General features: G+C 40.0%; 1 protein-coding gene across 1 annotated transcript in view; it reads right to left on the bottom strand.

Annotated features, from left to right (window-relative positions):
* PELI2 (pellino E3 ubiquitin protein ligase family member 2) overlaps nt 1-16,024 on the bottom strand; it is a 178,796-nt gene that overhangs the window by 118,167 nt on the left and 44,605 nt on the right. The window contains exon 2 of the mRNA XM_030811024.1: nt 6,019-6,148. Coding sequence (XP_030666884.1) covers nt 6,019-6,148 — 130 coding nt within the window. The remainder of the gene's footprint in view (nt 1-6,018; nt 6,149-16,024) is intronic.

The raw sequence follows: 16,024 nt of genomic DNA, 5'->3' as shown, positions 1-16,024 counted from the left end.
AATTAAAAGGATGTTATTAAAATTTAATTGTATTCCTTAGATTTGTCACCAAATAAGTGTATTTTCTTTTAATTTGACAGGCAATGTAAGAGTTTTTCCCTTGGAATTAATATTTTGTTTCATTTCAAATTTGTTTGTTCCTCTAATACCTTCTTCTCCATTACAGTTTCCTGTATTTGGTTTATATGTTCTATCACTTAGTATTTGTCAAATAAATCTACCCATTTTAATAATTAAAATTTCTCTTTTTTCTAAAACCATGGAAAAAATTCACACTGGTTAGTATATCATGCAATAGAGCCAAACTGCTAAAAAAAAATTGTCCAAATGCTATTTTAACAATGTCCATTAACATGAATATTCCCATCTTTGGCTGACCGTTAAAGGTCCAAACAGTTATCTCAATTCCAAGGTCTCAAATATGTTATTTCATTCTCTAGTATTTATTTGATATAAGATAAATATAAAATTTCCAAAAAAAAGTTAAGTGGTGTACTTGGCTTATCTTCCTACTGCATCATCCAGAGATAACCAAATATAAGTGAGACAGCATCAAATGAAAACACCTAAAAGTTTTTCTAGAATTTCAGCTAAGACAACTTTTTCTCCCTAACACTATACTTGCACCATCTGTGAAACATTCACAAGGTTTTCATGTAAATATTTCTCATTGAAACCATTTTTCTTGAGTATGACTAATAAAGTTTAATATATTTCAGATGTTGCTCCTTCCAGCTCCATGAAATCAATAAAAACCATCACACTATCTTTGAAGTCTTGAATATTGCATTTTAAGTAAATTATTAAAACACTTCTATGTGAAATTGTTGGAGCTCTGTCAATAATGACTGAAATTTTACTGCCCTGATTTATAAGTTCTCCAAAATGCATTTTTGCATCTCAGTAGATATATGTTTTGCAACGATCAGGACCATAAACCTAAACTTCCATGCTACATTCACATAAAAACAATTCTTAAAGTCCTAATACTTTATGTCAGAAAATTATTTTAAACTATACAGTATATTATATTGATACTTCATATTTTTTTTTTCCTTTGCCTTGTCAAAACTCTCAGATAAAATGTTTTTGGATGTTGTTATTTCAATTTTTGGGAAACTCATTTATGTTTATTATTTTTTGTTGAAATAAATCAAATTGTTCTTGATTCTAGACCTACAAATTATTTGTTTCAGGTTTATATTGCTGCATAGTATTAAAGATATTCTTAGCTGTGTTTTATTACTGTTATTGTTTTCTTCTCTCAGAGATTCAGAATATTCATGTTTATGACATCTAAAAAAAGAAAACGTATCCAAACTTCATTGCCTCTTTATTTAAAATAAAATACTCAACAAATTAATTCTTGAACTTCTAAGTATGAAACACCACACACGACTAATCCAAGAGTTATAATGCAGTAACAATGAAAGAAACCAAAGAAAGACCTATTTAAAACTCAGTTATTTAAAAGCAGGAGCAATGAGAAAGTCTGAGGCTGATGATAAGCTGATGACTCTCCCGAAGCACCGAGGCCCCAGCTCCATCATGAACGTGCAGGAGATCAATGCCACTCACTGCCATGAGATACAGGCTCAGCAGACAGACAGTGAGCGCTTCCAAAGTGGACCCCAGCACATCCTACAAAATCAGCTGGGGTGAACGAGTTCATGTTGAAAATTATATTGTTAGTTTTACCACTTCTCATGGTTCCTGTTGTATTATTCATCAACTGATAAGAAAGTGTTTCAATATTTTATCAACCAATAGAGCCACAGCAGCCCAAACACGGTGAAGAGCAGCCTGGTTGTAGCAATGACATTAAATGGCCCTCATGTTTCTCTAAACCATCAAAGACCACTAATATTTTCCATTCGGAAATAGGCCAGCTGGAATAAAGTGATTTTCAGTTACTTTTTAAAAGTAAAAACACCCAAAAAAGGACATTTCAATAAAGCATAATCTGAGAAGGGAAAACCATTATGAAGAGTTTTCCATAGTAATGTTGCTAAATTTAAAACATGCAGCTAACAAAATATTTCCTATCAGGCACCAGTATACACACCGTCACCACCACCACCACCACCATCATACTATTTACTGGTTAAGTAAGAGCAAAACAGTTGTCCCATATCATAAAAAAGTAAATGAACACATAAACTGACTTGAATTCTCCGTCACATCATGTCACTCCCTCTGCTTCACACCCTTCAATATTTCCCCTTATATAAAAATCCAAATTTTCCAGCCAGACCCACAAGACCCCTGGATCTCTGCTCTTTTGGTCAACTCCTCTCTCCTCTCCAGCTCACAGCTGTCACATCACTTTTTTAGAGGCCCTTCCTTGCACCTTGTGTAAACTCTGTGCCCCCTTCCTCTTAGCGCTTTCCACAATGCACAGTTGAATGTATAGCCTATGATTCTTTCTCGTTTGCCTACTCACTAGACATTTAGCTCCATGCGGATGTGTTTGTTCACAGCAGAATATCCAATACCTGGCATGATGCCTGGCCATGGAAGGTGCTGAATAAATATTTGTTGAATAAATGGATGGGTGAATAAATTGCTAAAAGCCCTATGCCCATGCAACAGAATGGCCAGAAATAAAACAGGACTTTTGATTTAAAAAAAAAAAAAAAAAAAAAAAACACGTACATTACATAATCAGAGAAATACCTCTGAGTATTATTCTAAGAGCAAATACATACATGAATAAACATTACACAAATAGAGATTACACAACAGTAGCACACACTTGCCATCCTCATTTGACTTAGCCTGGATATAGACATGCGTGGAAAACTAAGAGGTCCTGGTCCTGTTTCCCAGCTGCCACGACCACAAGCAAAGGGATATCCCTGTTCTGCCCCCAGAATGTGGGCAGAGGGAATGATTGTAGTGGAGGGAAGAAACAAGACAGCCAAAAGGCAAAGAGCTCAAATCCTAGCAATGAATAACCACACCTACCCTTCTAGGTCCCACTTTCCCAACTCCAATCAAAGATGAACTTTCATTACCAATACTGCAGCATCAAAAATCTCAGGGTACACAAACCACTGTCATTTCAGGCCAGTGTCTGCCAAGTACCATGACATTTACTGGCATTCTTAAGGGCCATGGGGTGACTAACAAAAACAAAAAAAGTCCATTAGGGTCAGGAAGGGCTGAGAGCCAGAGACACAGGAAGAGGGATACCTATAGAGCCCAGAGAAAGAGAATCTGGAGTGGAATTAAGACATACCTGGAGAGGCCAAGTGGGCCAATAATCGTGGCAAACAGAGACAGACTAATGGGCTGGATATCTTGATAAGAGATAAGGAAGTATATCCAGAAATAGAATGAACTGGAGATAACTCTCATTTCCAAGTGACAACGGGCTGTAAGGGGCACCATATCAGTGGGGAAAGTGGAAAAGAAACTGAAAGAGTTAAAGTACTACAAGCCATAGATGCTACAGGGTCAGGGAGAAAGAGACTCGGGGGTAGGTACTGAGTCACTGAAATATGTTCCACAAACATGAGATGGAAAAAATAACAAAAGAGTGCATTCATTGAAAATTAGATTCAGTTAAAGCCAGGAAGTGGGAGGGGTATCTGAAGAAAAGGTTAAACATGTAAAGGGCTGAGTTCACAACTGGCTGGAGCTCCAAGGTAGAAGGTGCCAACAGAGCAGACCCAGCAGTAGCAATGGCCAGGCACAGCTGGCAGGGATGAGAGTTTGAGAGGGAGCAGGAGTAAGGGGCGGAAGAGGTTGATGTGGGGCTCTGAGGTAGAAGGTGCCAACAGAGCAAACCAAGCAGCAGGAGTGGCCGGGTACAGCTGGCCAGGATGAGAGTTTGAGAGTCTGAAAGGCAACATGGGGTGGCTGATCTGCTCACAATAAATATGTCTGGTCTTAGTTTGCCCATCTCCCTTGGTCATAGTTCAGTGACCCAGGGGAGACCTATCAGATTCTCTCTCTTGAAAATGTAAAACCTTTAAAAGAGATAGAAGCTGGTTGGAGGAAAGTCACGATCTAACACTCCTGAAAAAATATCCACGTGCACTCCTGCTGATACTCCAGTTCACCTCTCTCTCAAACCTGGTTACTCAACTTTTCCCTGATTCTGAGGGCTAGCCTATAATAATTTCTCCTACTTTCATCTGTTATCTTAGCCAGAATAATTTCTATTGTTATAACCAAAGTATATTTTCTAATTCAACAGAGCTCCTGCTTGACGCCAATTTACTCAGTTTCTAATGAGTAAACTGAGGCCCTGAGAATATATTTTTCCCAGATTATAAAATATAGAGGGTCAAGACCAAAACCCAATCTGCCCTACTTTTAGTACGGTGGGTAATATTTTTAAACACAGACTTAGACGACAATTATCAAAAGATTAATAATCTAAATAACTTGAAGTAAAATCTAGGTATAAAAGTAAAACATAAAAGGCTAAAATGGGAGGAGATGGCCGTGGCTAAAGAATAAAGAAGAGATACTTTTCTCTCAATAGTTGCAAATTTTCATATTCTATCACAACATGAAGCATGAGTAATTAAAGCAAGACTTCTATACATTTTTTTAAACGTCAGCCATTGTATTAATATGAACCCAAGATTTTAAAAAAGAGGAACGAAAAAAATGTCAATAAACAGACAAAATTACAAGGACCACATCTAAATACCAGAACATTTCTGGCACTCATCACACGCTTAAAAACGTCTGTTTTGGTATCGTTCTTCACCACATATTTTTGGAGTATAAAATGTTTCTCCTATTTCCTTGACCTCTTAAAGATTCTGTTGCTATTTTACCACTTCCTTTCCTCAGAATCTTCATAAAGTTGGATTTCCTTTGTTTTCCTTATAAAATGTTCTTTCCACCTAAAAATGTTTAGCTTATTTCTCTTTTTCTAGCTCTGGCTTATCTACTAAATATTAATCTTTTTTGTTTCCTTGGTGTTTGATATTTTCTTATCTACTCATCCCCTCATTAATACAAGATCATTTCAATTGGCACCTCCTAACAAATTCTTTCAATGGCACTGCTTCAGAAATAGGAGCTTTTTAAAAATAAAAACATTAACAAAGGTGATCTATGTTTACATTGCATATGAATATCACACATGCTTCCATGAAGCCATTCCTTTTTCTTCCAAAAGTGGGTTTTCAGGAAAAATGGAAATCAAGACTCTCATTTATATGCCAGGTGGTCCAAACTCATGATCAACAGGTACAGCCAGTAGCCCCATATGAAATGCTTCATGTAAATATATTTTATAGAAAATAAGACTATGTATTAAGGAATTTATTTAATTCAAGAAACACTGTAATAAATCTACTATGTAACATATACCAATTGCAATAAAAACTCAGATTTTTTCCTTGACTTATAGATCAGAAAACAAATAAAATAACCAGTTTTTTTAATTAGCATTTTATTCACTTCAAAATTGTGAGAAAAAAATATGTATAGTCGGCCTCTTTTATCACTTGGTCATGTATACTTTTCGTCCTTCTAAGAGCCACACAAATTCAATTCCATGTACATATAGATTATGTAAAACCACCTACTACACTCAATTAACAGAAGAAAAATAAATCATGAGGTTTATACCCAGATTTAAAACAAAAACTCTTTAGGATAAAGAACATCACGTTTCAACTACATCTATTCCAAATTAATAAATGCTAGCTGCTTTGGTATCCTAAAGCAGTGCTTCCTATAGGACAGATTTTACCTGCCCAGCCCTCCCCAGGAGACAGGCTGCAATGTCTTGAGACATTTTTGGTGATTAACAACTGTGGGGAGCAAGAATGCAGGGGTGCTACCAGCACTTAGCGGGTCAAGGCCATGGAAGCTGCTAAACACCCTACAATGCACAGCACGGCCCCTCACAACAAAGCATTATCCATCCTTAAATGGTCTGAGAGACTGTCCTACATGAAAAGAAGAAAGGAAAGACAGCAGCGGACAAGGAGTATCTGTGAGTCACTGTTTGCCAGCACCCTCCCAACTCTTGACAGACCCACCTACCTTGGACGCCTGGGGCGTGGATATCACATGGACGGTGCTGGGTTTGACACCATTTGCCTTGGGCCGCTTGTAGAGGGCAAATCTACTTTTTCTCCGTCCTCTATCTCCATTGGGTAAAGCACCATTGTACCTAGAAACAGAGAGGAAAGAGTTCATCTATCTGCAGATTTTTCAAGTTTTAAACATAAAAGTTAGAGGTATTGAATAAGGGAAAAGACAGGAATGGTCATAAAAGAATTGCCCACTAAACACTCCACAAAAGGAAAGGGTTGCAACACAGACCTCGGCTGTAATGAAATTCAAATCACTTCTAGGAACTTAATCTAAGAGTGATGTACAAGTAATTATAGGTTTCCTATTTTATAAAGTCAGACTCTTCAAATCTTTTTGGAAAGAGGCAGAGTATAAATAAGCAAATGAGTATTCTGCAGAGGCCATATTAGGGCTGGCTAAATTCAACTAGCACCATTCTAATAGACCCCAGAGATACATTTGAGAAATATTTTTAAATGAACTAGTTAGAAAATAGCATACTAATTAAACCTCATCTCTCACTTTCAAACCATGTTAATGTTGTCTGCAGGATCTTTATTTGTCAGACAACCAATTTAGTTACTTGCTTTCTTAAAAGTTCAGAATCCTCCACATTCACTCTCATTTCTGTTTGAACCCTACACTGTCAGATTAGCAAAAGACAGCTTGCAGAAATTAAACATATTTTTGTTAGCAAAAATTAGCTTGCAAAAATATACACGAGTTTTAGTCCACAAATTGTCAAATAACTTAGAAGTCATCTGGAAAACATATAATGTCCTTAAGCAGGTTTCCTGTATTTAGCTAATACCAGTGCTTAAAAGAAATGCAGGATCACAGTTAGCATTTCAATTTTTAGTTGTATTTTCTAACTCTGGATTAATCGGCCCCTGTATGTTCTTACTGATGGCCCATATTGCTACATTCACACAACTATTCTCTGCTTCTACCTTGGTGGAAGCTCTTTTCAAGAAAAAAAAACTAAAAGAAGGAACATTTAAAATTTACACAGATACGTATGACAGCTCCAAGGCTCCCCCAGAACACCAAGGTTAGGAGACAGCAGGTCTGGTGGCTTGTTCCTGTCCCACAGATCCCGGGCCTTCTCCACTTTTCCAGCTACACCCAGAAGGGAGTGGCCGGACAAGGGAAGCAGGAACTTGTGAAGCCCACTGGGGAACAGAAGTTGGAAGAAAGGGGCTTTGTGTGTTTGTTTCACCAGTCAAGTCATCGCCACAGTCTGACAATGGTTTCAAATTATCACTGTAAGTTATTACCATTGTCTTTTTAATGTTTCCATTTCTAGCACAAAGGAATGTCAGCTATATAAAAATGTCTCCCGAATAAAAAGATAATTTATTTCAAGTCTTATTCCTCTAGTTTTTCTCAGGCAAGATCAGAATCGTGTACATTATTTTCTTAAACGTATTTGTGATGACTACTATAAAGTATCCATGAGTCAACAACCATTACAAACCCGCTTTGTTTTAATATATTTCCATGTCACTTGAATCAAGATGAACATTCTATATTAAAGGAGGCATATGTGAAACAATTAAAGCCAGGACTGTAAACAACTTAGAGGAACATTTTCAATACCGTGGCCTACACACAATTAGTACAAGATCTGGCAAGGCTTGCTATGCCCTTCACTTCTACCCAGCTCTGTGTGTATGGCAGGTGCACTTGACAGCAATAATGTGATTGAGAATGACCGTGTATGGTAGATGCACCTGAATGTGTGTTCAGAGTTCCAAGTTACGGTCTCCAAGAGTGGCCAAACCAGAGAGTCATTCCTTATCTATGAGGAACGTCTGAGTGCCCATCCAGTCCCATGGAACGCAGGATCTCCAGGATATCACGGCCCTTTGCTTTGGTTAAGTGAAGGTTCGCAGGTGGCAGTTGTTAGGGGGAGCGTGTTAAATGAAAATGCTATGTTAACTACATGCCTTTTATATGCAGTTGTTGTTCTCCTGCTCAACCCACCCACACTGGTTCTCTCCCCTGTATGTAAGCTGCCAACAAAACCCCATGTCTCACCTGCTGGCTCTGAGCCTCTTCTTCAGCCTCTTGAATCTGGTGCCATCCCCACTGGAGTTGAGAGGGGTTTGGCACAACTCTGCGCTGCATCTCTCTTGCCTCAACTATAGACTCCAGGTCAACAGGCCTTAGCCTCATAGGAGTGCAGCAGATGCTTGTTTGGCTATCTGATCACAACTATACTTCCTTCTCTGGAATCTATTCCTTAACTCCAAAAGTTGAACCTCAGCACCACGTTTGAGTGAAATGGCCATGCCAACATCTTCCTCACCACTCTGGGGCTGACTGGCCAGAGGCTGACATCTGACCCAACCTGGCCAATAACATTCTAATTTTGGAAAATACAAAATTGGGACAGAGAGATAGTCATCCATGCTCAGTTGCTGGCTAGAGCTGTAAAATGTAAACGCAGGAGCTGTGGGGATGTCACAAAGTGTTATATGGCTGAAAAAGCAGACAAAGTGAAGAAGGAAGCAGATGAACAGAGACAAGCAGCAAAAAGCAATGGAAATAGGATCCTTAAGGGTTTCTATTGGCCCAGATGTACTCCGGCCGTTCTTGACAAAATTACTTTAGCTTCAGCTAACTCAATTTGATTTCCATGAGTTACAACCCAAAAGCCATATCTAATATAAAGGGAAGAAAAAAACCAGAAGCGTCAACCTTAACACATGCAGAAACATTTTAATTTAAATTGCCTAAGCATAGAGGCACAGATATTGCAGGTTAAGCAAATAATAAGCCAGCCTACTTACAGACTGCCTACTTACTTAATACATCTATATGAAAAATCCTATTGGAAATAATTAAAGTAGCAGTGGAAAAACCAGTGTCACCATGAGACAAGTTTCTAACTAGGTTAAGCTACATGGTCATTCATTCGATATTTATAATGCCAAGTACCAGAGCTACAACGATGAATATCAGCTTCCCTGCCTTCACAGAGCTCCCTGCTCAGAAGGAGAGAAAGGCACAATAAGAAATAAGATAAATACACATGTAACAAGATGCACTTATAGCACAAGGCACGTGGGAGGATGCATTAGAGAAGGCTTCATGGTGGAAGCACTGCTTGAACTGCCGAAATCTTGGCCAGGCACGTTGGCTCATGCCTGTAATCCCAACACTTTGGGAGGCCGAGGCGGGTAGACAGCTTGAGCCCAGGGGACCAGCCTGGGCAACGTGTCGAAACCCCACCTCTACAAAAAATATGAAAATTAGCCTGACGTGGTGGCATGCACCTGTAGTCGCAGCTACTCGGGCGGCTGAGGTGGGAAGATCACTTGAGCCAGGAAAGTGGAGACTACAGTGAGCCAAGATCATGCCACTGCACTCCAGCCTGGGTGACAGAGCAAGACTGTCAAAAAAGAAAAGAAAGAAAAAGAAATCTAAGTAAGAAGTCTAAATGGAGAATGAAGGGGTGACATAATGTGCAAGGCAAGGAGGACTACACAGTTCAGCACCGTGGAGAGTATGAAGTTCAAGTGGAGAGAGTAGTGGGAAAGGAGGGTAAAAGGTAGGCAGGAGCCCGACTGTAATGCCCTCATTGTATTAGTCCATTCTCACACTGCTATAAAGAACTACCTGTGAAGAAAAGAGGTTTAATTGACTCACAGTTCCACAGGCTTAACAAGAAGCTCAACCGGGAAGCCTCAGGAAACTTACAATCATGACAGAAGCCAAAGGGGAAACAAGCACCTTCTTCTCACAGCAGCAGGAGAGAGAAAGCTCGAGAAGGGGAAAGTGACGCACACTTTTAAACCATCAGATCTTGTGAGAACTCATTCACTATCAGAGAACAGCAAGGGGGAAATCCAACTCCCATCCCGCCATCCAATCACCTCCCACCAGGCCCCTCCTCTGACACACAGGAATTCCAATTCAAGATGAGATTTGGGTGGGGACACAGAGCTAAACTCTATCACTGGTACTCCCTAAGGGTTATGGCTTTTTACCCTAAGGGTAATGAAAAGTCTGGTAAGATTTAAGCAAATAGCTAACATGACTGGAAATATAAAGTAATCACATAGGTTGGCACAGTGCAGGAGGAACTGGAAGAAATTAGAGGCAAGACCAGACCAGATTAGAGGCAAGATGATCAGATAGCAGCACCACCATAGCCATGGGGAGCTACGTACAGTGGGTTGAATGGTGGCCTTAAAAGGATACGTCCAAGGCTGGGCATGGTGGCTCATGCCTGTAATCCCGGCACTTTGGGAGGCCGAGGCAGGTGGATCACTTGGGGTCAGGAGTTCGAAACCAGCCTGGCCAACATGGTGAAACCCTGTCTCTATTTAAAATACAAAAAATTAGCTGGGCATGATAGCACATGCCTGTAATCCCAGCTACTTGAGAGGCTGAGGCAGGAGAATCACTTGAACCCAGGAAGCAGAGGTTTCAGTGGGCCGAGATTGTACCACTGCACTCCAACCTGGGCGACAGAGCAAGACTCAGTCTCAAAAAAAAAAAGATACATCCATGTCACTTGTGAATGTGATCTTTTGGAAAAGGGGTGTTTGCAGATGTAATTAGTCCAGGATCTCAAGATGAGATCATCCTCGATTACTGATAGGTCGATAGGTCCTAAATCCAATGGCAAGTGATTTTGTAAGAGGTACACAGGGATAGAGAGGAGACGACCATGTGATGGAGGCAGAGACTGGGGTGATGCAACCACAAGCCAAGGAACATTTGGAGCCCCAGAAGCTGGAAGAGGCAAGGAAAGATTCTCCCCTTAAGAGCCTTCAGGGGCAGCAGGGCCCTGCCGACACCTTGATTTCAGACTTGTGGCCTCTAGAATTGTTAAGAGAATAAACATCTGTTGTTGTTACCAAGTTTGTGGTAATGTGTTATGGCAGCCACAGGAAACTATGAAAGCCTGAACCAAAGCAGTGCTGGTGGAGATGAACTGGAGGATTAGAGAAAAATTTTAGAGTTGTTTTCAATACAAAGTGAACATCAGAATCACCTGGAAAAAAAAACCTTACAAAAATATGAATGCCTAAAACCCAAGAGATTCTGGTTCAATAAGCCTGAGATGAGGCTCCAGGTCTGCATTTTTGCAAAGCTCCCCAAGTGATGCAGCCACAGGTAAGAACCCTGGTTTTAAAGACAAAATTCACAGTAACTGGTAACCCGTCTGGATGCACAGGGTGTGGGATAAAGGGAACATCATAAAGCCTTCTGGCCTGGTCAGAGTGACAGCATTGTTAGAAATAGGAACACGAATTATAGGGACATCCAGGGAGGCATGGAGGAAGCAACTGAAGTTAGGTCTGGAGCTCCAGAGAAATCATAACCCTGGGGCCTTCACCATGCAGGGGCAGTTGAAGTCATGAGAATAAATGAGGCTACTCAAGAAAAAGGTGCAGAATAAGGAAGCAAGGAAGGCTGGGACAGAGCCTGGGAAATTCAACTATTTAAGGAAACAGCCCTTTGTCACAGGCATAAGGACCAGGAGCAGGAGAAAGTTATATCGCCAAAGACCAAAGAATTTCAACAGTGTCTAATCAGTTAAGAGGTCAGTTAAGAGAAAGAAAATGCACAACCATGATTTGGAAAAGAATGAGTCATTGGTGATCTCACCCATCTTCAAAACAAAGCAAAAACAAGCAAATGCCTCCAACCCTAAGCTTCACTATGAGCCTCCACTCTGATTTCCATTTTCTCCTTACAAAGCCAAGAATCTTGAAAAGTACCCACACCCATTATTCTGCTTCCAATACTTGCTGGCTTTTCAGTCCACTATCATTCAATCTTTGCCCCCAGATGCAAAAGTACATTTGATCATTCATCATACACCCAGCACACCAACCAACCTCCCCTCCTTAAAGTCTCCCAGCCGCTCTCCTATCAAGGAACCCAGTGTGGTAGATTAAAGAGGGCTTCTTCTCCCACTAAGAGGTGGAGTCTAACTCCCCTCTCCCTAAATCTGGGCTAGCTCTAGTGGCTTGCTTACTAACAACATGCAAAGGAAGTGATATTCTGAGACTTCCGAAGGCCAGTGTGAAAAGCCGACTACCCTGGGACCACCATGCTGGGAAGGCCACACGTAGGCACTCTGCTCAGTGGTCCCAGCAGAACCCACCCTTCCAACCACCCCGCTAAGGCAGCAGACATGAGTGAGGCCATCATGGACACTCCGGACCAGATGATGACCACCACGTAACCTCAGCTGATACCACATGGGGCAGAACGGCCCAAACTCCTGACCCACAGAAGTGTACATTAAGTAACATGTTTTAAGCCACTAAGTTTGGGGTAGTTGGTTACACAGTAATAGATTCCTGGAACAGGAAGCCCCAAACCCTTCCCACAGTCATCCTCTCCCTGCCAATCTTTTTTTTTTTTTTTTTTTGAGACGGAGTCTCCTCTGTCACCCAGGCTGGAGTGCAGTGGCATGATCTTGGCTCACTACAATCTCCGCCTCCCGTGTTCAAGTGATCCTCATGCCTCAGCCTCCCGAGTAACAGGGACTACAGGTGTGCACCACTATGCCCAGCTATTTTGGGTATTTTTAGTAAAGACAAGGTTTCGCCATATTGGCCAGGCTGGTTTTGAACTCCTGCCCTCAAGCGATCCGCCCGCCTCAGCCTCCCAAAGTGCTGGGATTATATGCGTGAGCCACTGTGCCCGGCTGGTCCCCAATCTATTTTAAGTGGAGCACTGTCACCTCCTCCTGAAAACTATCACCAAATCTTCCCCTGCCCATTCACACCCCCCATCTGGCCCATCTGCCTCCTAGGGAATGTGAGTTCTGAAAAAGTGAGGCTTTCTGTATCTCTGGCACCTGGCACAGTGTAACAGGGACACATGGTAGGCACTGAAAACCTATAAGCTGGCTGGCTGATGAGAGGACCATTATCTTAGTATGTTTTGTGCTGCTATAACAGAATACCTGAGACTCAGTAATTTATAAAGAAGAGAGATTTCTTTCTTACAGTTCTAAAGACTGGGAAGTTCAAGGTCAGAGGGCCTGCATCTGGAGAGGCCTGCTTGGCCTCCCTAGATGTTTCATCCCATGGTAGAAGGGCAAGAGAGCATGTGTACCAGAGAGAGCAAGAAATTGAACTCATCCTTTTATCAGGAACCCATTCCTGAGATAACACCATTAATCCATTTACAAGGGTGGAGCCCTCATGATCTAATCACCTCTTATAGGTCCCGCCTCTCAACACTATTGCATTGGCGATTAAGTTTCCAACGCATGAACTTTGGGGGGCACATTCAAACCATAGTAACCATCTTTTGTATAGTAGAATAGAGCCCAGACATAAAGATGAAATTCTGCTTACAAAGGCAAAAAGTTACTGTCCCATGAAAGAAGGTCAGAATGTTCCCTGGGCTGGCAAGCTTTTCAGCCAGTGAGTTTGTAGAAACAAAATGTCCGAGTGCTGCTGCCACACCTGTTTCAGCTGCTGTAACAGGGGTATTTCAATTTGAACCCATAAGAGCCTTTCAGGCTTAACTTTCTTTTTTATTCTGGAGACTTAAAAACATTTATTTAATAAATGTGTGATGAAAATTTGACTCTTCATATATGCAGAGCAAACAGTTGGTCTTTATAATAAGGGTATTTGGGAGCTGCAAAGAATAATGAAAATGCTGTGTAAGAAACTTAACCAAGTAATAAAGGGTTTTTCTGTTTTACAGTTTAGAGTTCACATATTAATTCACATATTAATGGGAATTAATAACGTTTGCTGTATACTATGTGCCACGAAACCCTGTGAAGGAGACATTATTACTCCTAGTGGACAGACAAAAGGCTCAGAATGGCTGATCACACATGAACTTACACAGTTAGGAAAGGTCAGGCAGAACCTAAAGCGACATCAGTTCTGTCTGACTCCAAATTTCATACTCTTTCCAGTAGACAACACTGACAGTTTTCAAATTCAAGACATTTTTTGGCATACAGTGCAAAGATGGAGTCTTAAAAATATGTCTGCCACCTAAAAATGTACTTGTCAATAAGAATTTTCTATGGGAAACCAGAGCAAGAAGGGGGGTGCTAGGTGCTCCCAGTCATATTTTGGAGACATCACAGTTTATCTTAACTAGCCTGAACTCTTACAGCGACATCCACATGGAATGGAAGCGATGTGTGCTCCAGAAGTGGAGGTTACATCAGCATCACAGGATCACATTCCAGAGGTGGTCAGCTCTTCATTACAGGCTGGGTCAATGAAGAACTTAAGAGGGAAACTGAAAAATACCTTGAAACAAATGATGATGGAAACACAACATATCAAAACCTATCAGATACAGCAAAAGCAGTACTAACAGGGAAGTTTATAGCTGTTAATGTCCTACATCAAAATAGAAAAAACTTCAAATGAACAATCTAATGATGCATCTTAAAGGACTAGAAAAGCAAGAGCAAACCAAACCCAAAATTAGTAGAAGAAATAATAAAGATCAGAGCAGAAATCAAAATGAAACAATACAAAAGATCAATAAAACAAAAAGTTGGTTTTTTGAAAAAAACCAACAAAATTGACACACCTTTAGCCACACTAAGAAAAAAGAGACAAGGCCCAAATAAATATAACCAGAACTGAAAAAGAAGACATTACAACTGATACTACTGCAGAAATCCAAATGATCATTAGTGACTATTATGAGCAACTATATGCCAATAAATTAGAAAATCTAGAAGAAATGGAAAAATTCCTAGATATACACAACTTACAAAGATTGAACCAGGAAGAAATCCAAAACCTGAACAGACCAATAACAAATAAGATCAAAGCTGTAACAAGAAGTCTCCCAGTAAAGAAAAGCCCGGAACCTGGTGACTTCACTGCTGAATTCTACCAAGCATTTAAAGAAGAACTAATACCAATCTTACTCAAACTAGTCCAAAAAATAGAGGAGGGAATACTCTCCAAACTTATTCTATGAGGCCCGTATTTCCCTGATACCAAAACCACATGAAGACACATCAAAAAAAGAAAACCACAGGCTAATATCTCTGGTGAATAATGATGCAAAAATCCACAACAAAATACTAGCAAACCTAATTCAGCAATACATTAGAAAGAACATTCATCATGACCAAGCGGGATTTATTCCTGGGATGCAAGGATGGTTGAACATATGCAAATCAATCAATATGATACACTGTATCAATACAATGAAGGATAAAATGGATTTATCCTTCAATTGATGCTTAAAAAGCATTTGACAAAATTCAACATCCCTTCATGATAAAAGCACTCAAAAAACTAGGTATAGAATGAACATACCTCAACATAATAAGAGCCATATATGACAGACCCACAGCTAGTATCATACTGAATGGGGAAAAGCCTTTCCTTTAAGATCTGGAACATAACAAGGATGCCCACTGTCACCACCGTTACTCAACATAGTACTGGAGGTCCTAGCTAGAGTAATCAGATAAGATGGAAAGGGCATCCAAACCAGAAAGTAGGAAGTCAAATTATCCTTGTTTGCAGATAATATAATCTTATATTTGGAAAAATGTAAAGACTACAAGAAAACTATTAGAATTGATCAACAAATTCAGTAAAGTTGCAGAATACAAAATCAACATACAAAAGTCAGTAGCATTTCTATGTGCCAATACTGAACAACATGAAAAAGAAATTTTAAAAGTAATCCCATTTACAATAGCCACACATAAAATTAAATACCTAGGAATTAACCAGTGAAGTGAAAGATCTCTATAATGAAAACTATATAACACTGAAGAGGACACCAAAAAATGAAAAGACATCCCATGTTCATGGATTGGAAAAATAAATATTATTCAAATGTCCATACTACCCAAAGCAATCTATGGATTCAATGAAATCCCTATCGAAATACCAGTAACATCCTCCACAGAAATAGAAAAAAAAATCCTAAAAACTATACAGAGCAACAAAAGACCCAGAATAGCCAAAGCTGTCCTAAGTATAAAGAA

Source organism: Nomascus leucogenys, chromosome 1a (assembly GCF_006542625.1).
Source record: "Nomascus leucogenys isolate Asia chromosome 1a, Asia_NLE_v1, whole genome shotgun sequence".
NCBI classification, from domain to species: Eukaryota; Metazoa; Chordata; class Mammalia; order Primates; family Hylobatidae; genus Nomascus; species Nomascus leucogenys.
This window is presented reverse-complemented; position numbering and strand designations above follow the sequence as displayed.